A 23,368-nucleotide genomic window follows, 5' to 3' on the forward strand; every position below is an offset into this window, starting at 1 on the left:
AGATCAACATAAACATTTATTCACAGCTGTCCAGTTGTAAGGAACATTAAATAAATATTGTTTTTAATTTTAAAGGATCACAAACAAAACATGCACAGAACTGCGACGGAACTTTGTCAAGTAACTCTAGGCATAGGCCACTGAATAGGTAACAATACTGAAGACCAGCAGAACATCACGACTAAAAGCGATTAGCACTCGAATCCTGCCTCCTCACTAGTGTGTTTCTCTTACAATCATGCTGCTCTTGCTCCGTAGCTCAGCCAGCAAGTTTCTGAATCTACCCGTCTGCTTTGGTGTTCTCTTGCTTGGTGTGGTGGCTTCCTGTGTCACAGACGAGGGAATCGCCTCAGCAGTCACACCTCTGTTCCCCTGACTGCTGCTTTTTCGGCGGCTGTTTGGCTCTACACAGGTCATCTTGATGGGAGTGTTGGTGTGGAGACGCTGCTGCTTAGCGGCACGAGTACCCTGCGAACCGTCTCTCTGTCTCTTCCTCCTGTTCTTATTCTTCTTCCTCTCCTTTTTCGCTTTCACACATCGTCTGAGGTTCCTAAGCCCAAAAACACAGCACATACAAGTCATTTTAGATGAGAACAGCTACAGTCATAAGAAATTCATGCAGGCAAACACGTTACCTGTGGAGGAAAGTGTGCGGCCTTGAACAGACGGCAGATTCTTCCACACGCTGCTCACTTTGTTTCTCACAGGCCTTCTTTATCTTCTTTATGTGGCTCAAAAGCTTCCTGACAGAGCAGACAGGCAGCAGTACAATCAGCTTAAATATGATGGTAATTTGTCAAACGCACACATACATACAGTGTACACTCAGCCTTACCCTCTTGCATCAGGCCACCTTTGGGATGTCCGCTTTTTGATAAGGACCCACTGGTCACATGTCGGGGACATAGGATCTAAACAAGAATCAAAATCAAAGTGTTACAGAACTGTGCTTACCTGTTTGTTGTTAATATAGATGCAAAAGAGGACGGCTATTAATTTGGTACTGTAAGTTAAACCATATGTAAGCATTTCATCCACTTCATGCAACAAACAATACATAATTGTATACTGGTTACTGAAATGTGTAGTTATACTTTTAGATTTCTTTTTATGCAGGGCTAATAAAAGCAGTGCAAGTGTGCTATAGAAAAATATTTCTCAAGTATTATTAACAATTATTCATCTTTCCTTTGGAAGAGTAGCTATAGCATGAACTTCTTCCCAAAGACATTATATTTTCATGCTGCCATTAGTGTGCTCACCATTGTCCAGCAGTTTGTTTATGATTGATGTTTTTATCTTCTTTGCTTTCTGGTAGAGCTTCTGACAGGCCAAGCACAGGTTCTGGGAAGGCCTCGCTTTTCTGTAGGTGGAGTGATAAAAAGAGGGACCAGACGCTGTGCTGCTGCAAACAGAGATTCGGTCTTCATCCAAGTCTTCCAGTTCTTTATGAGCTATCTCTACCGCCTTTCCCCCATCTTCTTCACCAACATGCTTCTCTTCCTGAGTGGTAATGATGTCGAGGATGTCGCACCCTGTTCCCTCACCTGCGATACAGAGGCTGTCACCAGTACTGCCTTTCCCCCTCTGCCCTCTCAGCTGACGCTGGATGACTTCTTCCTCTGGAGCGGGGCTTGTCTTGGTGTTCTTCTTGGAGGCCCTAGGCTGTCTGTTGGAGCGTTGGGGACACATGGATCCTTTCCACTTCACACAATATCTTATGGACCTGCTAACAAGAGCAACAGTGACTCCTCCTGCAATATTTTACAAATAAATTGAGTCTAGATGAAAATATTTCTTATCGTCTTACCTGTAATATTCTACCTTGAAAAACAGTAAATGAGTGAAGGAGCCTAAGTCATCTGCATTGAACCTGCAAAATCAAAAACAGCACATCACTTTGACAGGATTGACAACAAAATGGCATGTGCATTTGTCCAATGCCACGACCTTTGAACTTGATGAAAGGACATGTTTTAAGTTCATATTCTAATCTCCTTAGAACTGCACTTTGTCTTTACATTTATGTTGAAATGATTTCACCTTTCATACAGGTTTACTGTGTCAGGCATATATATAGGCACACATTTAATTTAATCTGGAAATAAAACCACCAGTTATGACTCAGGTTCACTGTGCTCTGCCTGTGGCTGGAAACCAATGTCTGAAAACACCCAGCTACAAAATCTGCATTGAAACTCAGGCGATGCTTAGCTAACGTTAGCATCCCGGCTAAGCTAACTGGGCTCAAAACTAAAGCTCACACAGAGGGCGGATGGACATCACTGAAAGCACCGGGCATTGAAGCCAGGACATGACTTACTTCATCTCTGCTCCTTCGCGGTTAACGCACTCTAACGTGTAAAACTTTTATTAATTTAATTATGACTGAAGCTGAAACACGGCGCCGTGCTTACTTGTTCACATTCTGGCTCGTGCCTTGGTGAGCTCGCGGACGTGAGCCTGTTTGTAGATGCGCTCGAGGACAAATCACTTCAGGATGCGCGAGGATAGAACAAAATTCCTTGTCCCATGATCCTCAAAGCTCCCAGTAGCTCTCTCTGGTTTTCTTCTCCTTCTGTTTGTTCGTTTGGGGCTGGGGGAATGTCGCGTTACTGCCGCCAACTGGACAAGTTTCATAAATGTAAACCATTTTTCCTACCTAAAATGAACTGCCTTCAAATAAAAACGGTTAAAGTTCATATGTATGCTGACTATTGCGAGCTTTAATAATGTATTAATTTGAAGTGAAATTGCGAGCAGAAATATTAACACTGGAGGTTATATAATGTAATACCAGTCATCAAATATGTTACAGATTAAATTATGTGCCAAACATGACTCTTAACCAGTAATGTAAATGATTCATCTAAACATTTTGCAATGTAATTGGATTTTACCACAGGTGCATCTGTGGTCAAATGTACAATGGTGGCTGACCACCCTGCACATTCTCCAAAAAGTTGATTCTGTTCATCTGGACGCAGCGTTTTGTGGTAGAAACGTTTCGTCTCTCATCCAAGTGACTTCTTCAGTCTCAGCTGACTGCAGGTTTCCCCAATCTTATAAACAGTACATTTGCATAATGACTGAAACCAGCCCACTGAAGGAACAATGGGTTAATCTTAATTATGCAAATTCTCATGACCATTGATCAACAACCACTGACCAAAACCCGTCACACGACGTTACATCTCTCTTCACTTGCATCCCAGTCACGGAAGCGTTGGAGGTAGTCCGTAAGAGATTACAGGATGACACCAACCTCAGCAACAGGACCACTCTCAGCATCAACCAAGTGTGTTTTGCTTTTGGGACTGTGTCTTCATTCCACCTACTTCACATACAAGGGTCAGTTCTACAGGCAGAAACATGGGTGTGCCATGGACTCCCCATTTTCACCCATCGTGGCCAATTTGTTCATGGAAGAAGTGGAAAAGAGGGCTTTGCTATCCTACCCTGGAACACCACCAAGCCATTGGTTCAAATATGTGGATGACACCTGGGAAAATCAAATCTCAGGACATACCACAATTCACAGATCACATTAACTCGGTGGACCGACACATCAAATTCACCAGGGAGGATATGAAAAGTGGCAGGTTAGCCTTCTTAGACTGTGAGATTTCCATCAGGAATGGGGGACATATAAAAGCTGACGTGTAACATAAACCTACACATACGGATCAGTATTTAAGGTTTGACTCTCATCATCCACTGGCGCACAAACTGGTTGTCATTAGGATGCTACAACACAGAGCGAACACCATCCCCACAGACACAGCGGCCAGGGAGGCAGAAGAACAGCACATCAAGAAGGCCCTGAGTAAATGTGGTTATCCCAGCTGGACGTTTGTCAAAGCTGGAAAGAAAGAAAGAAAGCTCCAGCCGATCCAGGAGAGAAGGACAACCGCTGCCCAAGCAAAAAACCTGTAGTGATCCCATATGTGTCAGGAGTATTGGAGCAGTTGAGACACATTTTTTCTAAACACCGGGTCTCTGTGGCTTTTAAACCCCAAAACACGCTGCGCCAAAAACTGGTCCACCCCAAGGATCGGTTCCCCCGACACAAACAGAGTAACATAGTGTACGCTGTTAAGTGCCAGGCGGATTGCCAGGATTTGTACATCGGGGACACCAAACAACCTCTGGCGAAGCGGATGGCACAACACAGAAGAGCTACCTCGTCAGGCCAGGACTCTGCAGTCTATTTACACCTACAGGCCAGTGGACACTCTTTCAATGATGAGGATGTAACATCCTGGACAGGGAGGAACGCTGGTTTGAGCGCGGAGTCAAGGAGGCCATTTACGTGAAAAGGGAAAGACCATCTGTGCTGGACACAGCTGCCTGAGTTGGAACACATGTTTCCCTTTCACTGGTAGAAACACTTCGTCACTCGTCCAGATGAACTGACCTCACAGTCCAGTGTTCAGTCAGTCAGCTGGTTTCCATCATTGTGCAAATGTCCTGTTTATAAGGTTGAAACCTTATAAACTAAGGTTGAAACCTTATAAACTGAGGCTGAAGAAGTCAGCTGATGATGATGAAACGTTTCTCCCACTGAAAACATCCAGATGAACAGAATCAGCCTTTTCATGTTTTCTGGATGACTGCGCCTGCATCAAGACAATCTTCTCTATAAGCTCATGCTCTCCTGAACACCAGAGCCACACAGTCAGCTGTCTGTACTGTCTTTTAGTTCTTAACATCTTGTTTTTTCTTTGTTATCTGCTAAATCAATCACAGGTTTGTCCAGCAATCATTAAAAGAACACACATACCTGTGCAGTTTGCAGGTAAAACAGACCGAATGTGTTTGTCTTCCTCACAATCCCAAAACAGCTGCAATCAGAACAAGCTCTGTTAGCTAACCTGTAGACATGTAACCAATGAGAATAACCCTATTTTGCCCTAGTATGTACAGTTAGGTGCAGATGAATTCTATGTAACAAATTTCCCACGTGTGGGACTAATAAAGGTTATCTTATCTTATCTTATCTTATCTTATCTTATGTACTCAGAACTGTGAAGGTTATGAATGATATTATTGCAGTTAGACCTCAGTTCAGTGCTGCTGACCACAATATTTTATTACAGAGATTAGAGCATGCTGTAGGTGTTAAAGGTACTGTGCTGCAGATAACACACACCAATGAGTTAAACTGCAGGAATGTCTTAAAGACATAAAGACCTGGATGGCCGCTAACTTTCTGCTTCTTAATTCAGATCAAACTGAGGTTATTGTACTCGGCCCTGAAAAGCTTAGAAATATGGTATCTAACCAGATTCTTACTCTGGGTGGCATTACCTTGGCCTCCAGTAACACTGTGAGGAACCTTGGAGTCATTTTTGACCAGGACATGTCCTTCAACGCACATATTAAACAAATATGTAAGACTGCTTTCTTCCATTTGCGCAACATCTCTGAAGTTAGAAATATCCTGTCTCTTGCTACTATTCTGTGCCTCCCTCATACATCCAGAACGGAATTAAACATTTTCCTCCTCACATACAAGATGTTGAATAATCAGGCTCTGTCTTACTTCCAGGCTGGACTACTGTAATTGATTATTATCAGGATGTCCTAAAAACTGCCTGAAAAGCCTTCAGTTAATCCAAAATGCTGCAGTGAGCATACTGACGGGGACTAGAGAGAGCAGATTTTGCCCACACTGGCTTCTCTTCCTTTTCGATAAAGCCCACAGGGCTGTGTTAGATGACCTTGAATTCTCCGTGCAATAGGCCTATATTTATACACCACTCTGTATTTAACCATTGATCTTCTCAGCTGCATTTGAATAAAGCACCAAATCCACACTTTTAAGCTTAAATTTCAAAACTTACATTTAACTACTGATTTTATCTACTGTTCTGATTTTATCTGTTTTGATTTTATATACTGTTTTGTTTGTTTGTTTGTTTGTTAATTAGTTAGTTAGTTTATTTGCTTGTTTTAATCAATTTTAAATCATGCTTTTTATTTGTTCTTGTTTCTAATGTCTCTGTAAAGCACTTTGAATCACCTTGTTGTTGAATTGTGCTATACAAATAAACTTGCCTTGCCATCTGTGTCTTTGGTCCCGTCTCCGCCCCCTCAGCGGTCGGTCAGATTGAGCCTGGTTCTGGTGTTTCTGTTAACAGTGAGTTTTTCCGTTGTACTCTTGCCACGTATGTGCTCATAGGGACTTTTCTGATTAGTGTTGGGTCTTAATAATATAAAGTTTTCTGAGGCAACTATATACATAAATGTAATGAGACCCAGTGAGAACGCGTGGTTAAACTGAACAGCGACAGTAAAGATGGTGGTAACCTATGTTTTTAACTGTTGTTTAAAAAACGTTTTTTACTTTATTTTAAGGAAAATGTGAAAATGTTGATATGGTCTGACTGTATACATCTACGTGTTAATGTCCAGCACACGGTGTGAGCGTGTCGCGCGCTCCCTGTACGCACGAGCACGAGCTCTGGGCATGTCCCGTTGCCATAGCACCGCAGTAGGAAACCCACAACAGCAGGCGCACTGCAGCGATGTCTGCCACGGGGGGGAAAGAGGGAGGAAAGCGGCGATGCTCCCTGCTTCTGAGACCGTACGTTAGCCGTACTCTTTTCACTGCAGCTGTCTGCACGTACACGCAGCCACGGTCACTTGTTGTTTTGCTGCCTTCCAGCTCCTCTCGTACCACCTCAGTCTCACACGGAGGCCCACGCGGAGCTCACCAGCGTTCCAGACAAACCACGAGTGTGCTGGGCTGTCACAGCAGGCGGAGCCTCGGGGGCAGCAAAGTCCTGGAGAAGAACGTGGTTCAGACTCCCAGACAGGCTGTTCGGGTACCTGAGCATCACAGGGACACTGTCCTCACAGTCTGTGGGTCCTCTGAACAGTTTGTAAATGAGAACACCAGTCACAGACTCGGTACTAGATTCAGATTAGACGCAGTTTCTCATCAGTTTCACAGAGTAAAGACCCGCGTCGTAGACTGTGTTTAATGCATATGTATACTGAAAGTTTAAAGAAGTAGGCTTACATCAAACTCAGGCTGTAGTCACAGTTTTATTTTGCAACCCAGACAAAAACACAAGATTTCATTTTGTGGATTTGTCTTCATGACTGATTATTCTGATGCCTCTAAAATTAAATGAATTCAACTACCACTCACCAATTTTTCAAAGCAGTTACCCGAGTGCTTTGTGAAAAAGGCAATAAAAGGAGAGATGCAGGTAGTGGAGTTAAATACCATGATGTAGCGAGCATGTAGTGATGTAGAAGTACCTCCAGTGTGCCCTTGGGTGCAGTACCAAGTTAGCTGTAGCTAGCTTCTGTGTTTCTTGCAGGTGTTTGATGAAGTAAACAATGATGTCACTCCTCAGCCGCTGTACCAGGCTGATCCAGGAGCAGTGCAGCCCATGCTGTTTGTGGATGAAATGTCTGTGGGCTCAGCATCAGACCAGCCAACAGCCACGGGCAGCTTCACTCTGCCTTTCTCCAGGTACCAGAGTCTGAGGTGATGCAGCTGGAGCTGCTCTGTGAGGCTTGAATGTGTGGAGTGCAAATGTTAAAGCATTGCTTGAATTTGAATATGAGTTTTCTCTGCAGGCCTTTCCATGTATTATCTTTTCTAGTAGCTAAGTTCTCATCGGTACGTCGTTGTTCCGGCATACCTCACGTGGCTCTTATTAAGCTCGGTGACGTCCACGCCGGTGTGGCTTGTCCCTCGCTCGTGTTCTGAGGTTGGGCAGCATTGTGGTTATAACCTGGGGACCCTTGAACCCTGACCTATCCTCTTTTCTTTTAAAATCTTTGATATGTGAACGTGATTGAATCAGTCGGGGAACTCCCAGTGATACAGGTTTGGGTGGAAACCATTACATTACATTTAAGCTCAGTAATTATAAAACAGCAGAAGTTTGAATCAACCAGGGCTGCTGAAGCACAGCTTCTTACTAAATTGTGCCACCAGTTGAGCAGGTCCATGGTGCAGGGAGGCAGCCACAGCCAAGCACTTCCTGGAGAGAGCGAGGACAAACTGTCTAAAGTGACTGCAGGTTACACGCTTCACCCTGTAAAAATGTGCTCGCAATGTTTCCAGGTCAGTATTTGGCAGCAGCAGAATATCCAGCCAGTCCACCACAGAGTCCGTGGATGACGAGGACATGTTTTCTAAACGTGACATTCCCCTCAGTTTTCCAGGTTAATAAATTGTTTTTTTTAAATCTCCACATATTACTGTGACTAAAGCTCTCAGTTCTCGGTCACACCTACAACGTATCTTTGTGGTGTTTATAAGAGTTTGTTCATATATTTTCTTGCTAGATGTGAGGGTAAAAAAGGACACGGAGAAAGAACAGGTGACAGAGGACATGTTGAAGGACATCACAGAGGTCTTTATCTCTGAGACAGACACCTTTTCACTGCTGGACATGCCCAGCACCTTTGTGTGTGTGGATGCTGATGAGGCAGAAGCTACCATGTGGGTGAAGTGTTTCCCATATCTGACTGGTTGAGACGCTTACATATGCACCTAAAATGCGCTACTGGCACGTTGTGATTTTACCTCGTTTTCACAGAGCAAGAAACCATCAGTACGAGGAGGTCTGCAGAAACAGAGTGAGCAGGGACAAACATGTGGAGCGATCAGTGCAGACGCTGACCGGAACAACAAAAAACAAGCATGTCCAGAGTAACGGGCTGATGGTGGTGGATGCAGGTGAAGCTGTTATTCTAATGGTGACTTTTATAAAAGTTTTAAACACACCCAGGTCAGTGTACCTAAACATGAAGCTGGACTAACTTGATTTTTGGCAGCTTTATTTAGAACATGGCTCTCTTTCATCTCAAACTGTGCTTTTGGACTCAGTCTATTTAAAGTGTGATGAATATTTGGTTCCCAAACTTTGGTGTGTGGAAGTGTGTCGCTGTCTTAGATGTGTAGTGTTCACAGTGTGTTTGTTTTAGCTCACTATGTTTATATCAGAGTAGTTCATTGTTACCTTTTCACCATTTGAACTATTTATCTGCCATTTTTAGCCAAATGTTCTGGCTAAAAATGGCTAGCTAGAACATTAAGCTAGCCTCTTTCCCAACAATTTATGAACCGCAGATTAGCATTTACCTTTTTATCCACATTAGTGTGTATTTATCTGATGCTGAAGGTGCTGCAGAGGTTTTGGTCTGCGTTGACCTGATAGCTTAATGCAGTTGCTGCAGATTAGTCGGCTGCAGCTATCTGATTATCCACTCATGTCCCAAAGGCTTCCTTGTGACTGTGGAGACCACTGAAGTACACTCAATTCATTGGTATGATCAGGAAATTCTTTTCAAATTATTTGCAGTTATCAGAGGATGGGTAGGCTGTGGTCAGCAACAATATTCAGCTAAGCATTGAAATGATGCTTGGTGCGAAGGAGGCCCAAAGTGTGCTGGGAAATGATCCCCCACACCATCACACACCCACCACCAGCTTCACCTGTTGGTATCAGGCAGGATGGAGCTGTGCTTTCATATATGTTTACACCAAATTCTGACCCTACCCCACCCTTCTTTTTAGCTTTTTACACACTCTCAATAGTAGAACCCACCATTCACTATATCCTTATATTGTTCTACTTTCTACTTTAGTTCTACTTTCAGCAGTTCACTTCATCCATAAAACAGAGGATGGAGTGTTGAGCTTTTATAAATGCACAGTGTTTTCAGATGTTTGCATGTCCACAGCCACAAATGTTACCGTCTGCGACATGTATGAGCCTTTAAGTGAGGCTGAGCAGGAGGAAACAGCAGGTATCTGTAACCCAGTGAAGACTGACCACTCAGAGGGTGTGACGGACTCCAGCAGAGGTGCAGACAGGAGTGTGTCAGTGGGCAGCACAGCCACTACAGGTAACTGCACCCACTGGTTCACTGCTTCATTCAAACAGGGCTCAGGGTTCGTCATCATTCAGAAGTTTTAACAGTTTCATTCTTTTTACAGTACAGAAACTGTTTTCTTGTATTTGTCTTCAGTCAGTGCCTGTGGTTCACTGAAAGAAGTGGAAGTAAAAGCTTTAAACGCTGAGACGCAGTGGAAGCTCATCATGCTGTCAGACAAGTTTCAGCTTTGCTTACAAACAGTGGAGAGAAGCATCCTGCAAAACAGCTTCCACCCTCAGCTGGCTGCTTACAGACAGCTGCCTGTGCTGGGAGGTAGTGCTCACAGCACCGTCACAGCACCACCACAGCATCGTCACACCACCGTCACACCACCGTCACAGCATCCTCACACCACCGTCACAGCACCGTCACAGCACCGTCACAGCATCCTCACACCATCGTCACAGCACCGTCACAGCATCCTCACACCACCGTCACAGCACACTCACACCACCGTCACAGCACCGTCACAGCACACTCACACCACCGTCACAGCACCGTCACAGCACCGTCACACCACCGTCACAGCACCGTCACACCATCGTCACAGCATCCTCACACCACCGTCACACCATCGTCACAGCATCCTCACACCACCGTCACACCATCGTCACACCATCGTCACAGCATCCTCACACCACCGTCACACCATCGTCACAGCATCCTCACACCACCGTCACAGCACCGTCACAGCACCGTCACACCACCGTCACACCATCGTCACACCATCGTCACAGCATCCTCACACCACCGTCACACCATCGTCACACCACCGTCACAGCACCCTCACAGCACCGTCACAGCACCGTCACAGCACCGTCACACCATCGTCACACCATCGTCACAGCATCCTCACACCACCGTCACACCATCGTCACACCATCGTCACACCACCGTCACAGCATCCTCACACCACCGTCACACCATCGTCACACCATCGTCACACCACCGTCACAGCACCGTCACAGCATCCTCACAGCACCGTCACACCACCGTCACAGCACCGTCACACCACCGTCACACCATCCTCACAGCATCCTCACACCACCGTCACACCATCGTCACAGCACCGTCACACCATCGTCACAGCATCCTCACAGCACCCTCACACCATCGTCACACCATCGTCACACCACCGTCACAGCACCGTCACAGCACCCTCACAGCACCGTCACAGCACCGTCACACCACCGTCACACCACCGTCACAGCATCCTCACACCATCGTCACACTATCGTCACACCACCGTCACACCATCGTCACAGCACCGTCACACCATCGTCACAGCACCCTCACAGCACCGTCACACCATCGTCACAGCACCGTCACAGCACCGTGGTAACATTACTACTAGATGAAGCATTACGATTGTAATGAGTGAAATCATTTTTTCAGACCCAGAGTGTCCAGTGAAGAATGAGATGGTGGAGCAGAGGACGGGGGGCATGGACGGTGGTCCGTCTCTGCAGTGTCTCTGGGTTTTCAGCTGTGAGCTCAGCAGAGGACGCAGCGTGAGCTGCATGACCTGGAACAGAAAGAATCCGGTAACAGAACAAAGATCAACTCCAACTCACAGAAACTGATTCAAGAGCAAAGGGCTTGAAGTTAGTGTACATTTCTGTGCAACACAAGTCTTTTGTCCTTGTGTCATTCATGTGTGTCACTAATGTTGCTGGACTGTTTCTCAGTCTGAACGGTGAAGTCAGAGTGAGCTGGGTTATAAAAATAATCTTTAAATATACAATTCAAAGGTAGTATAACCAAGTACAGTTAGCTAACTTTCAGACACGCCTGCAGTGTGGAGAGAAGGCCGTACCTTTGCTCAGTTAAATGCTGAAGGAGCCTGGCTAATATTGGGTCTGTCTCTTCTGATAATATTGTATTGAAGCATGCTGATCACTTGAAAGAACTGAACATGATTTATTGAGATAGAGAAATGAATGTATTTGGCGATTAGACTGTGGTGACCCATCAAAGCAGTGCCAGGGTTTAGGACAGGACCCCCCACAGCTGAGACTCTGGTGGTGATGATGATGAAGACGGCTCTGGCTGAGGGTGGGGAGGTGGAGGGTTGCACAAAGGAGAATCTGAAAGGAAGAATGACAGAGAGCACACATGTAAACCATGCAAAGTGGAAGCTGATTGGTTCAAAGAAAGACAGCATGGGAAAGCGGCAGTCGTGTAGGAAGCAGACTAACACCCAGGAAAGCAGGCAGACGACTGATTACAGATCCTCCTCGTGTGGCTGTCTTCTAGGACCTCCTGGCTGTGGGTCATGGCGAGTTTGACTCTGGGAACCAGAAACCAGGTCTGGTGAGCTGCTGGTCCATCAAAAACCTCAAGGTATGACTTTGCTTTGGACTGGATTTAGTCAGCTCCCCTCATCATCATCGCACAGATTGTTGAGTGAGGATGTTCTTCCTCCTACAGTGGCCGGAGCACGTTATCCACTGTGACAGCGCCGTGACCGCTCTGGATTTCTCTGCTAACAGCCCCAGTCAGCTGGCTGTGGGCACACATGACGGCAGCATAACAATCCATGGTGTGCACAGTAAGGACAACAGGTCACGTGGTGTCAGCAGCCGGTGAGGGGCGTGTGCAGTGGACAGTGCAGGTCTTTTACTACACACTAAAAGTAAACCATGCTACTGCTCTGTCTTTGTTTCATGTGCTCTGTGTAGGGAGAGTCCCAACAGACACCTGGGGCCAGTGTGGCAGCTCAGGTGGACCCAACAACAAGTGAGCTCGACGGGGGAAGAGAAGGTGGAGGCCCTCCTCTCTGTGGGTGCAGATGGCAGAATCAGCAAGTGGTTTTTCTTCAAAGATGGCCTCGACTGCATAGGTACTTAGCAGCCGGCTCAGTGCAGTCAGCTGAGACAGCATACAGGTCATCGTTGTCTCTCAGGATAGTTCCAGCCTTGGAGAACTTCAACTCTCTCTTTGGCCTTCAAGATTTTAGAAGAAATTCAGGAAAAATGTCCTTTTCTAAGTGAATCTTGGCAGTTGGCAGTAATGTTAAACTCTAATGGGTGAGTATTTTGTCAAAGGTGTGCAGAGGAGAAGCAGAGCTTTTATTTCAATGGTCACAGGAAATGAAAAGTCCAATCTGACAGAAATACTCAACAGATGCTGTGCTAACTCCATAGATACTCTAAGCTAAGAAAAAGTACACAAAATCCAACAACAACCATGGACTAGAACATGAAGACATGCCTGGCACCACAGAGACAAACACAGTGCAACTCCGACTGACTGTTGCTCTGTGGTGGCTTCTGCATGCTCTTGCTCACAGACAAACAGACAACAGGCAATGATCAAATAACTCCTTCTCTGCTCTCACCTTGGTGTCAGGTAAATGATATAAAATGATCCATTTCTTGCCGTAGACTTGATGAAGCTAAGGTGCATTCAAAATACAGAGACACTGACTGGAGGGAAGAGGACCGAGATGATGACAGAAAGTGTCCTGACAGCACTGACTCCTGGGCTCTGCTTCGACTTTCATCCCACAGTAAGTTACTGTTGGGTCTTAAAGAGATAGACCCCGCTGACTCAGGGACCAATCACCAATCAAAGCAAGACGACCACAGCGCTCTTTGTCTTTTACTTGCTGCAAGGGGAGTCGTCAGGGTCTTAGATAAGATAAGATAAGATACCTTTATTAGTCCCACAAGGGGAAATTTCTTCACCTGGTCCCCCTCACAGTCCTTTTATTGACAACAGCAGTTACAGAAACATCTCGTTAGTCATGTGACAGATCAGGCACTCATACATGAACATGTGATATGTGAACATGTGATATGTGAACATGTGATATGTGACATTGTCTGCTACACCACATATCACTGTGACCTTTCACCAACATCTCCAGTCACCCCACATATGGCATAACCTTTTAACATTCTTGCTAAAGATCTAATAATCTTGGCCTTCCTGCACAATGACGACCATATTGATCCACAGTTCTCTAACAGAGATTCATGAAATCCCTGAGATGTAACCAATGTATCCCACTGTGTTCCACTGTTCCTGCAGGACTCCAGTATCTACCTGACTGGGACATGGGAAGGTCTCATCCACCAGTGCTCCTGCTCCAACAGTCAGCAGTTCCTTGAAACCTACAGGAAACACTTTGTAAGTTCTTCAGAGTAAACGCTGCCAAAGACTTCTGGAAAAAACATCTGTTTCTTCCCCAAAAGCCTTTTTATTCCAAACTGAAGCTCCAACTGCAGTATAACGGCTCTGTAGGGACACTGCTTATTTGTCAGTTAACTTAATTTTAAGGAAAACAACAGATAAAGTAAACTGACACCTACTGGTCTGTCTCTGTAAGTCCTCCTGGACTGACTCAGCCATACTGGGATCAGGGGTTTGGTTTTGGACTGGTTTGTAGTCACCTTCATAAATGGTATCAGTCTAATTTTAGGCTTAGGTAAAGTTTTGGACCTGATTTCAGAGTGGATGTGGTTTGATGTGAACTGGGTTGAGACTGGTTTATGTCTCATTGAGGTTTTAGAGTTTCTTTCTGAGGTTTATTGTTTAGATTTTGTGTCAGCATATTCCTTTATTCTTCAGTCAATTATGCTGCACACACAACTTGGAGTCATTTTCACCGATACTTCTCTGTGTGAATGTGATGTTAAGCCTTAAAACTTACTAAGTATTCTTGGTATGTGAAGGCAGCGCTACATTGTTACAGTAATTTATAAATGTTGTCCACATACCAAGAATCCTGATTCAGTCAATGAAATGAATTTCACTTAGATCTGTAAATAAAACACAAATTGATTTGGAAATGAAAATGTGATATTGAGCCATTTGAGCAGGAGAACATTTATACACACATATGCTGCGATCTTTGTAGAAAGATTCTGAGTGAGTGAAGTCTGGCAAAATAATAACTTCACTGTTTGTTACAAACTGCTGTTCTTATGGTGCTGAATCTTCTTCGTGGGTGTGTGATATACACTCAGACACCTCTTCTTCTTCTTCGTCAGTGTCCTGTAAACTGTGTTGCGTGGTCCCCTTTCAACCCTGATGTGTTCCTGAGCTGCTCATCTGATTGGACCATCCAGCTGTGGAAGCAGCACCACTTGAAGCCTGTGTTGGGTTTCACCTCCGCCCAGAAGGCTGTCTACGACATCAAATGGTCCCCAAAGTGGCCTACTGTATTTGGAGCTGTCACCGAAGGGCAGCTAGAAATCTGGGACCTGAGTTCGAGCATGTGAGTACCTTTGGGTGGCGCTGTCACTCGGTGTTCCTGTTCCAACACACAGTGGTGTGTTTGTGTAGCTTATCTGCCAGTTGAATTGAAAACCTTTAGATAACTTCTTATTTCATAGCAGTAATGATACATGTAATCAATGTAGCCTATTTGCAGCTCTGAGGGCCAGGATCACTGATTCACCCGTAGCTAGCCAGGCCCCTGTAGCTGCTGTAGCTGAAGATAGCGTAGGCCCCGCTAGCTGTTCCCCGGCAGACCCCAAGCAGCTGGGGAAAGAGGGCGGCTGGGTGACGGTGAGGAGGAAGCATAGTCTTAAACAGAAGCCCCAGGTACACCACCAACCATGTGTCTAACTGTTTTTCCCCACTTGGTGACACACCCGCCGGGGGTCAAACTCTGATTATTGGCGATTCTGTTTCTAGACATGTGAAACCTTCTGGAGGAAACCTGGTCTTGTTAGGAGAGACGGCATCCATCCCACTTTGGATGGAGCAGCTCTCATTTCTAGAAACATCAGACTTACATTTGAAAGTCTGATGCTTAGCCTCGTCCACCCCAGCTGTAAAACTCAGAAACCAGTCTTACTTGAAAACTAAGGTCTCTAATCAGAAGTACCTGACTCCGTGGTATAATTCTCAAACACGTAGCCTAAAGCAGATAACTCGTAAGCTGGAGAGGAAATGGCGTGTCACAAATTTAGAGGATCATCATTTAGCCTGGAGAAATAGTTTGTGCTTTATAAGAAAGCCCTCCGCAAAGCCAGAACATCTTACTATTTGTCACTGATTGAAGAAAATAAGAACAACCCCAGGTTTCTCTCTGACAAAAAGTCAGAGCTCTATCGATCCAACCATCCCTTTAATGTTAACTAGTAATGACTTCATGAACTTCTTCACAAATTTTTATCATTAGAGAAAAAATTACCAATAATCATCCCACAGATGTAATATTATCTACAGCTACTCTTAGTACCATTGATGTTAAGTTAGACTCTTTTTCTCCAATTGATCTTTCTGAGTTAACTTCAATAATTACTTCCTCCAAACCATCAACGTGTCTTTTAGACCCCATTCCTACAAAACTGCTCAAAGAAGTCCTGCCATTAATTCATTCTTCGATCTTAAATATGATCAACCTATCTCTAATGATCAGCTATGTACTACAGGCCTTCAAGCTGGCTGTAGTTAAACCTTTACTCAAAAAGCATCTCTAGACCCAGCAGTCTTAGCTAATTATAGGCCAATCTCCAACCTTCCTTTCATATCAAACATCCTTGAAAGAGTAGTTGTCAAACAGCTAACAGATCATCTGCAGAGGAATGGTTTATTTGAAGAGTTTCAGTCAGGTTTCAGAGCTCATCACAGCACAGAAACAGCTTTAGTGAAGGTTACAAATGATCTTCTTATGGCCTCTGACAGTGGACTCATCTCTGTGCTTGTCCTGCTAGACCTTAGTGCAGCGTTCGATACTGTCGACCATAATATCCTATTAGAGCGATTAGAACATGCTGTAGGTATTACAGGTACTGCACTGCAGTGGTTTGTATCATATCTATCTAATAGACTCCAATTTGTGCATGTAAATGGAGAGTCATCTTCACACACTGAGGTTAATTATGGAGTTCCACAGGGTTCAGTGCTAGGACCAATTCTGTTTACATTATACATGTTTCCCTTAGGAAGCATCATTTTCACTGAAAAACTAGTTCATGCATGTATTATTCTCAACTATTGTGATTCGTTACAATCAGGTTCTTTTAAAAACTCGCTGAAAAGCCTTCAGTTAATCCAAAATGCTGCAGCAAGAGTCCTGACAGGGACTAGAAAGAGAGAGCAGATTTCTCCAGTATTGGCTTCCCTTCATTGGCTTCCTGTTAAATCCAGAATTCAAAATCCTGCTCTTCACATACAAGGTCTTAAATAATCAGGCCCCATCTTATCTTAATGACCTTGTAGTACCATATCACCCTATTAGAGCACTTCGCTCTCGCACTGCAGGCCTACTTGTTCCTAGAGTATTTAAAAGTAGAATGGGAGGCAGAGCCTTCAGTTTTCAGGCCCCTCTTCTGTGGAACCAGCTTCCAGTTTGGATTCAGGAGACAGACACTATCTCTACTTTCAATATTAGGCTTAAAACTTTCCTTTTTGCTAAAGCATATAGTTAGGGCTGGACCAGGTGACCCTGAATCCTCCCTTAGTTATGCTGCAATAGGTGTAGGCTGCTGGGGGATTCCCATGATGCACTGGGTGTTTCTTTTTCACTCACTATGTGTTAATAGACCTCTCTGCATTGAATCACACTTGTTATTAATCTCTGTCTCTCTTCCACAGCATGTCTTTATGCTGTCTTCCTTCTCTTTACAGTATAAAGCACTTTGAGGCGACTGTTGTTGTGATTTGACGCTGTATAAATAAGATTGAACTGAATGTGAGTCAGACTCAGAAGGAGACTCCACCTGTGCAGCCCTCTGTATCACCTGTGTCTTGTCCATATATTCACCTCTTTCCTCCAGTCTGGACCCCGTCATTGTGCAGCCTGCAGCCCCTGGTGTGAGGATGACGTCCTTGCTATTTTCCTCTCAGGCTGACTGTGTTGTGGTAGGAGACACTGATGGTCATGTGACTGTCTACCAGCTGAAGAATCTCAGTGTAGGAGAGCAGAGCCAGGTAACATTAAGCTGGTAGAAAGGACGGGCTGATTGTAGTAGTGGGAAAGAAGCAATAAGGGAGACGTCTCATTTCAAGTGCTGTCTGCCTGGTGTGTGTTCGATAGCAGAGACAATGACGTGGTTTTAAATTTTGTTCTGGATGTTTTCTTACAGGTGGATGTTCTGGAAGACCTCATCTGCTCTGCAGCATCTAGATAACTTTATGAAACAAACACATGTATGTCCAGTCAGCCTGAGGTTGGTGACAGAGTCATCTGTAGAAATCTACACAAAGACAGCCACAGTCCTGTTTCCATTGGCTGCTGCTTCATGAGCAGCTGTAGAGGTAGACTAGGTTACAGATAAGACAGAAGAATCAACAGCTAGAAACATGTTTGTATGGCTGTTTATAGGTGAGACACCTGACCAGTGTTGGTCAAGTTACTTGAAAAAAGTAATCAGTTACTAATTACTGATTACTTATTTTCAAAAGTAATTAGTTACTTTACTGATTACTTATTTTCAAAAGTATTTAGTTACTTAGTTACATTTTAAAACATGATTTATCCCCTAAATAGGTGACAAAGCAATAGATCTTTTAGCCCAATTCTACTTTTTCTGCATAATCGATCATATAAAATGTAATCAACTGGAAAAGTCTCTTTAACTTTATGCATCAAGCAAACATTAAATTATATGCAACATTCTCTGACTGGAAGAAATTTGTTGAACATTTAAACCTATTTTCTGCACATTCCAGCACATAAAATAAAATTGTTTTTTGTGTTTACACTCAGTCTTTCAAATAGATGCAAGTGAAATACAGCAGAAAAAAATCAAATAAAATAAAATCAAAAACTAGCGGTCCTGTTGCTCTATTTTCACCTGTATAGCAGGAGTGGGGCAGGCGGAGGTTTGCCCTGGTGCAGGTGTGCCGCAGCGGTCAGTGGAAGGATACGCCAGTTTCTCTGTGAATGTCACATTCCCGTGGCAGCGCACTGTCGGTGCTTGCTCGGACGTTTAGGGGTTTTTTTTGCTGTAAAAGAAAGTTTTCTTCCCACACAGTGAGCAGAGGACGCTAATGTTTTTGTCACTTTTTACGGAATCAAACTCAAAGTAAGGTCAGTACTTCAACGCTTTAAACGCTGCATGCTCTTACTCTCTGCCACACTCGTTATATTATCCTTTTTTTTTTTTTTTTTTTTTTTTGGCCTGTCCCGTTTGGCTCTTTTGCCATCAGAATTGTTGTCTAAAGGCAAAGAAAGATGCCCAACGGATTTACTTTACCAAACTGACCATCCCAGCCTTGCCGTAATGGTCCATTTGATTCACCTTTTATTGTTTATTTTATTTTCACTTACTGAATACGGGACAGACTTGACTGGGGGAAAGAAGGGGAGAAAGAAAGAGGGAAAGAGAAACAGCTGAGAAGAGGGACGGGGGAGAAGGGCAAAAGACAAAAACCAACAGAACGGGCAGAGAAAAAAAAATGCATATATCAATCACCTGGATCACCTGCTGAGAAAGAAAAAAGAAAACAAGCAGAAGAGAACAAGAGTAATAGAATAAACAACATCACAATGATATATGGGAATATGACAGTAAATACTAAATATTAAACATTATTGTGCAGCACATAAGATCAACAGAACACAGTGTGCTTTGAGGTAGGAGCCAAAAAGGGTGTAGTTTGTGGGTGTGATCACCCGTGTGTACACCTGTGAGCATGGACGCGCTTGTTTTTTGTTTTTTTAAAAGGTTCCTTCATGTAATAATCTGCTAGAGGGTGTGGGGGGGCCACAGCCCCGTCCTCCAGGGCGTGAAGCAGGTGTGGAGGAGATCAAAACTCCAGACATCCAGAGGCCCCCAGAACACAAGAGACCAAGGAAGACCAACAGAGGGGCAGCTGCGCCACTGTCCCGGAAAGAGCTGAGGAGAGTCCCAGATGAGGGCTCACTCAGCAGCCGCGGAGCAGAAGCCAGGGGGAGTTGCAGTGACGCGCCCGTGAGCTCCGCCGGCAGCCAGCTGCGCCTGAGTGACCGAGCCCCAGGCCGAGAGGCCGGGGGCACCCCACCTCCGAAGTGGCCCGAGCGAGCCCCAGGCTCCAGGCCCCGATAAGCGGCCGCCAAGGAGTGAGCCGGTGTGTACCTGGACGCCCATCCCCGGACACAAAGAACCACCAACGCACCGATGTCTGAGGGGGTCCGCCACTGGCAGGGGAAGTGGTGGTAGGGGGAGATAGGCCTCCAAACCTTGGAGGGCCTGAGATGTCCCCAGAGAGGTGGCGCCTGACACCCAACCTGACATATAGACACAGACATACAGGCACACACAGATACAAACATCCATTCCCACCCTCATGCTCTCATATGCACTTACTCCACACTCAACCAACGTGGAGACAGACATAAAGAGACGTACACACGATCACACTCCCCAAGCATACTCTACAAACCGGGTCTAGGTGCCCCCGCCCCTGGAGGGGGGAACTGCACCCAGACCCAGGTGGTGTTTCCCTTTTCCCTGCGGTGGGGGGAGGCAGACCGCCCCGACTCCGCAGCAGCAGGAAGGCTCCACACTCCAGACCGCAGTCGGACGGCCAACTCCTCCTCCTAGTCCTAGCCCCCCTGCTCCAGCAGGTCGCAGAGAACGGGGGTGAGAGAAGACTCCGAACCTCCCTCCACCCGCTCATTGTAATGTTGATGCATGTGTGTTCTAAGGTGCATTTAAAACCCAGGAGGGCTTGGAGCTACCTGCCAGAGAGCAGCAGGTAAGCGCATGGTCCCTCCTGCTAGCCCTCAATGTCTACGTGTATTTAAAATTGAGAGGTGGGCAACGATGCCAGGGGTGGGGTGTACACCCTGATGGTACTTTGGACTCCGTGTATCGTGCCCACCCCCAAGATCCTATATGTATGTGTAATGAGAGTGTGAGTAATGTGAATGTCTAAGTTGTGGGATAAAATTGAGGCAGAGGCAGCCAGAAGGGGACAGGGGGGGGGTAGCCTCCTCTGCACCCTGGTGACATACCCCTACTCCAAGGCCCTGCATGTGTGGGTGGTTGTGGTGGAGCGGGAAGAGGGAGGCAGCTGGAGATGGGGAGGGAAGGAAGGGAGGGGCAGGTGACCCCTCCCTGGGGCCAGCTCCCCCGCTGACCCCAGTAGGCACCCCCATACTCCGCGACCCGCCAGGGAAAGGGGGCCCAGGCCCATCCAGACCGGGCCCAGTGCAGCAGCGCCGCCCGGCCCCACAGAGCCCGGGACAGTCCACCCAACCCCACCACAGAGAAAACTGCACCCACCCCACCATCCACTCATCTTCCAGACTACATAAGACAATAAACACCCAGGCTGAGATCTTCCTCCACCTCTCCTGTATCTCCCCCTCCTGCAGAGGCAGCTCCTGAGGAGAGGAAAGCTCCTGCAAGATGTGACAATCTCCCCCACCAGTTGAAGAGCCCCCCAGGTGGCTCGACGCACCGGCGGCACCCTGCTCCAGGGCTGGGCCCCCATGCACCCACCCGCCCACAACCCCGGCAACACACCAACCAGGACCCAAGCCCCCGAGGCCCGGTCCGGGTCCCAGCCCAGAGACGGAGCGCCCCCAGAACCTCACGCCCATCCCGGACCCACCCAGGGGCAGCCAGGCTACCAGGTCAGTAACCCACGTCCGTCAGCACAGACCCTCCCCTAGCCCCACTGCACGCAGCCGCGAGGAAACAGTCACCGGAGATCCAACAGAGCCCCTAACATGACCGCTACCCCGGGTTGAGCCCCCCAAGGAAGATGCCTCCGGGGAACCCCCCGACGCCCTAAGCCTGTCCCTACCCCCACACCAATCACAACAGTGAAGGCGGGACCAAACTATGACCCCCCACCCCCACTAGGTGATGGAGCTGATCAAAGGAGCCCAGAGCAATTGATCTGATGTGGTGGCCGAGGCTGTATCAAGACTAATGTAATCTAATAGATAATTTCTATATTGGTTAGAATTAAGATTATTTTTATTTTTCCAGTTCATGAGGACTGTTTTCTTGGCTATGCATAGGGCAGTGAAAACCATATGGGCGATATTCTTTTCTGAAGTGACATTATCTAAGCTGCCCAACAAACACACTAAGGGGGAAGTTGGAATGTTACATTTCAGACACTTCGATAAGTCTTCACATATCTCGCGCCAAAACTTCTGAACTGGTGGACAGAACCAAAGAGCGTGGATATAATTGTCCGGTGAATTGGTTTGGCAGTGTGAGCAGTTGTTGGTAGACGTAAAGCCCATCTTGAACATCCGATGACCTGTATAGTGCACTCTATGTAATATTTTGTATTGAATTAATTGAAGACTGGGATTTCTAATTAGATGAAAGGTTTTTAAGCAAATCTGAGACCAGAAGTTTAGGTCTAAGTTAACTGATAAATCCGCTTCCCATTTTGCAATAGGAAGTGATATTGATTCATCTGTTTTAGAAAGCATTCTGTATATTTTGGATAGTAATTTGGGGGGTTTAAGAGTAAGAAATTGAACCACACTTGGTGGTGTTTGTAGTTCAACTTGACCCGGTTTAAATTTCTTTTTTACTATGGATTTAATTTGTTGATATTCTAAAAATCTTTTCTTGTTGATCCCATATTGTGTAACTAGTCCGTCAAATGAAATAAATTCTGTTCCTTCTAGTATATGTTCTAAATATTTGATTCCTTTATCACTCCAATCTGAAAAGTTTATCATATTATTGTTTTGTAATATGTCAGGGTTGTTCCAGATAGGTGTACGTTTGCATGGGATTAATGAAGACGCCGTCAATTTTAGAAACTCCCACCATGCTGTCAGAGAAGAGCTGATGTTGATGCTTTTAAAGCATTCATGTCGTTGGATGTTTGAGCTGATAAATGGTAGGTCTGAGATCTCTAGATTATTGCAGAGTGCTTGTTCTACATCTAGCCAAGGTTCATCTAAGAGGGTGTGTTTTAGTCATCCTGAGATAAACTGAAGCCTGTTGGCTAAGAAGTAGTGCTGAAAGTTAGGCAGTTCTAGTCCTCCTTTATCCTTGGTCTTTTGTAGTGTTTTTAAGCTTATACGTGGGGGTTTATTTTTCCAAAGGAATTTGGACATACATGAATCTAGAGATCTGAACCAATCTTGTGGCGGTTTAGTTGGGATCATTGAGAATAAATAATTTATTTTTGGTAAGACCATCATTTTTATAGCGGCAACCCTTCCCATGAGTGATATGGGTAGACATTTCCATCTAGTCAGATCATCTTCTACCTTCTTTAAAAGTGGGATATGGTTTAATTTAGTTAGATCTGCAAGCTTGGGAGAAACATTAATACCTAAATATTTTATATTTCCCGATTGCAGTGGTGTAGAAGAGGAATTATGGAGGGAGCAATTAATTGGGAGGACTGTAGATTTTGACCAGTTAATTGAGTAATCTGATATTCTTGCAAAAGAGTTTATCAATTCAATCACCCCAGAGATATTGGTTTGTGAAATTTGGAGAAAGAGTAACACATCATCCGCATAAAGGCTGATTTTATGTTCCACGTTCTTGCATTTTATGCCCTTAATTACTGAATTCTGTCTAAT

At 45.3% G+C, this 23,368-nt stretch overlaps 2 protein-coding genes across 4 annotated transcripts; one reads left to right on the forward strand and one right to left on the reverse strand.

The window, feature by feature from the left end:
* LOC146688217 (uncharacterized) lies at positions 1–2,644 on the reverse strand. Of its 2 annotated transcripts, none has more exons than XM_085439822.1 (6): positions 2,324–2,644; positions 1,811–1,873; positions 1,263–1,729; positions 836–911; positions 636–743; positions 1–550 (listed from the first exon to the last, which is right to left on the reverse strand). In XM_085439822.1, exons 1-6 carry the CDS (start codon positions 2,326–2,328, stop codon positions 217–219), a joined length of 1,053 nt encoding a protein of 350 aa, XP_085295948.1. In that variant the 5' UTR covers positions 2,329–2,644; the 3' UTR covers positions 1–216. The 2 variants fall into 2 exon arrangements, with proteins under 2 accessions (XP_085295948.1, XP_085295949.1); XM_085439823.1 differs by having other exon boundaries at positions 1,263–1,726; positions 2,324–2,643.
* Positions 2,645–6,459: 3,815 nt separating this feature from the next.
* Positions 6,460–18,487, forward strand: dnai4 (dynein axonemal intermediate chain 4). Of its 2 annotated transcripts, XM_085438844.1 has the most exons (17): positions 6,460–6,589; positions 6,671–6,830; positions 7,335–7,489; positions 8,090–8,190; positions 8,314–8,470; positions 8,568–8,707; positions 9,715–9,879; positions 10,003–10,182; positions 11,305–11,453; positions 12,166–12,252; positions 12,340–12,494; positions 12,591–12,751; positions 13,296–13,420; positions 13,945–14,043; positions 14,907–15,133; positions 17,646–17,799; positions 17,955–18,487. In XM_085438844.1, the coding sequence occupies exons 1-17, from the start codon at positions 6,531–6,533 to the stop codon at positions 17,997–17,999; spliced, it is 2,319 nt and encodes a 772-aa protein (XP_085294970.1). In that variant the 5' UTR covers positions 6,460–6,530; the 3' UTR covers positions 18,000–18,487. The 2 variants fall into 2 exon arrangements, with proteins under 2 accessions (XP_085294970.1, XP_085294971.1); XM_085438845.1 differs by lacking the exons at positions 17,646–17,799; positions 17,955–18,487 and adding an exon at positions 15,290–17,639.
* Positions 18,488–23,368: the final 4,881 nt, after the last annotated feature.

This window comes from Copadichromis virginalis, linkage group LG18 (assembly GCF_057382275.1).
Source record: "Copadichromis virginalis isolate Kocher_CV1m ecotype Utaka linkage group LG18, C_Virginalis_male_GT1.1, whole genome shotgun sequence".
NCBI classification, from domain to species: Eukaryota; Metazoa; Chordata; class Actinopteri; order Cichliformes; family Cichlidae; genus Copadichromis; species Copadichromis virginalis.

Bases quoted from the DNA above. Each gene is read 5' to 3' on its own strand.
- dnai4 (XM_085438844.1), top strand. From the start codon at position 6,531: ATGTCTGCCACGGGGGGGAAAGAGGGAGGAAAGCGGCGATGCTCCCTG. The intron at 12,752-13,295 runs GTACTTAGCAGC...TTCTTGCCGTAG, and splicing joins AGATGGCCTCGACTGCATAG to ACTTGATGAAGCTAAGGTGC. The intron at 15,134-17,645 runs GTGAGTACCTTT...TCTTTCCTCCAG, and splicing joins TGGGACCTGAGTTCGAGCAT to TCTGGACCCCGTCATTGTGC.
- LOC146688217 (XM_085439822.1), bottom strand. The intron at 744-835 runs GTAAGGCTGAGT...CTGCTCTGTCAG, and splicing joins AGGTGGCCTGATGCAAGAGG to GAAGCTTTTGAGCCACATAA. The intron at 551-635 runs GTAACGTGTTTG...TTTTGGGCTTAG, and splicing joins CCGCACACTTTCCTCCACAG to GAACCTCAGACGATGTGTGA.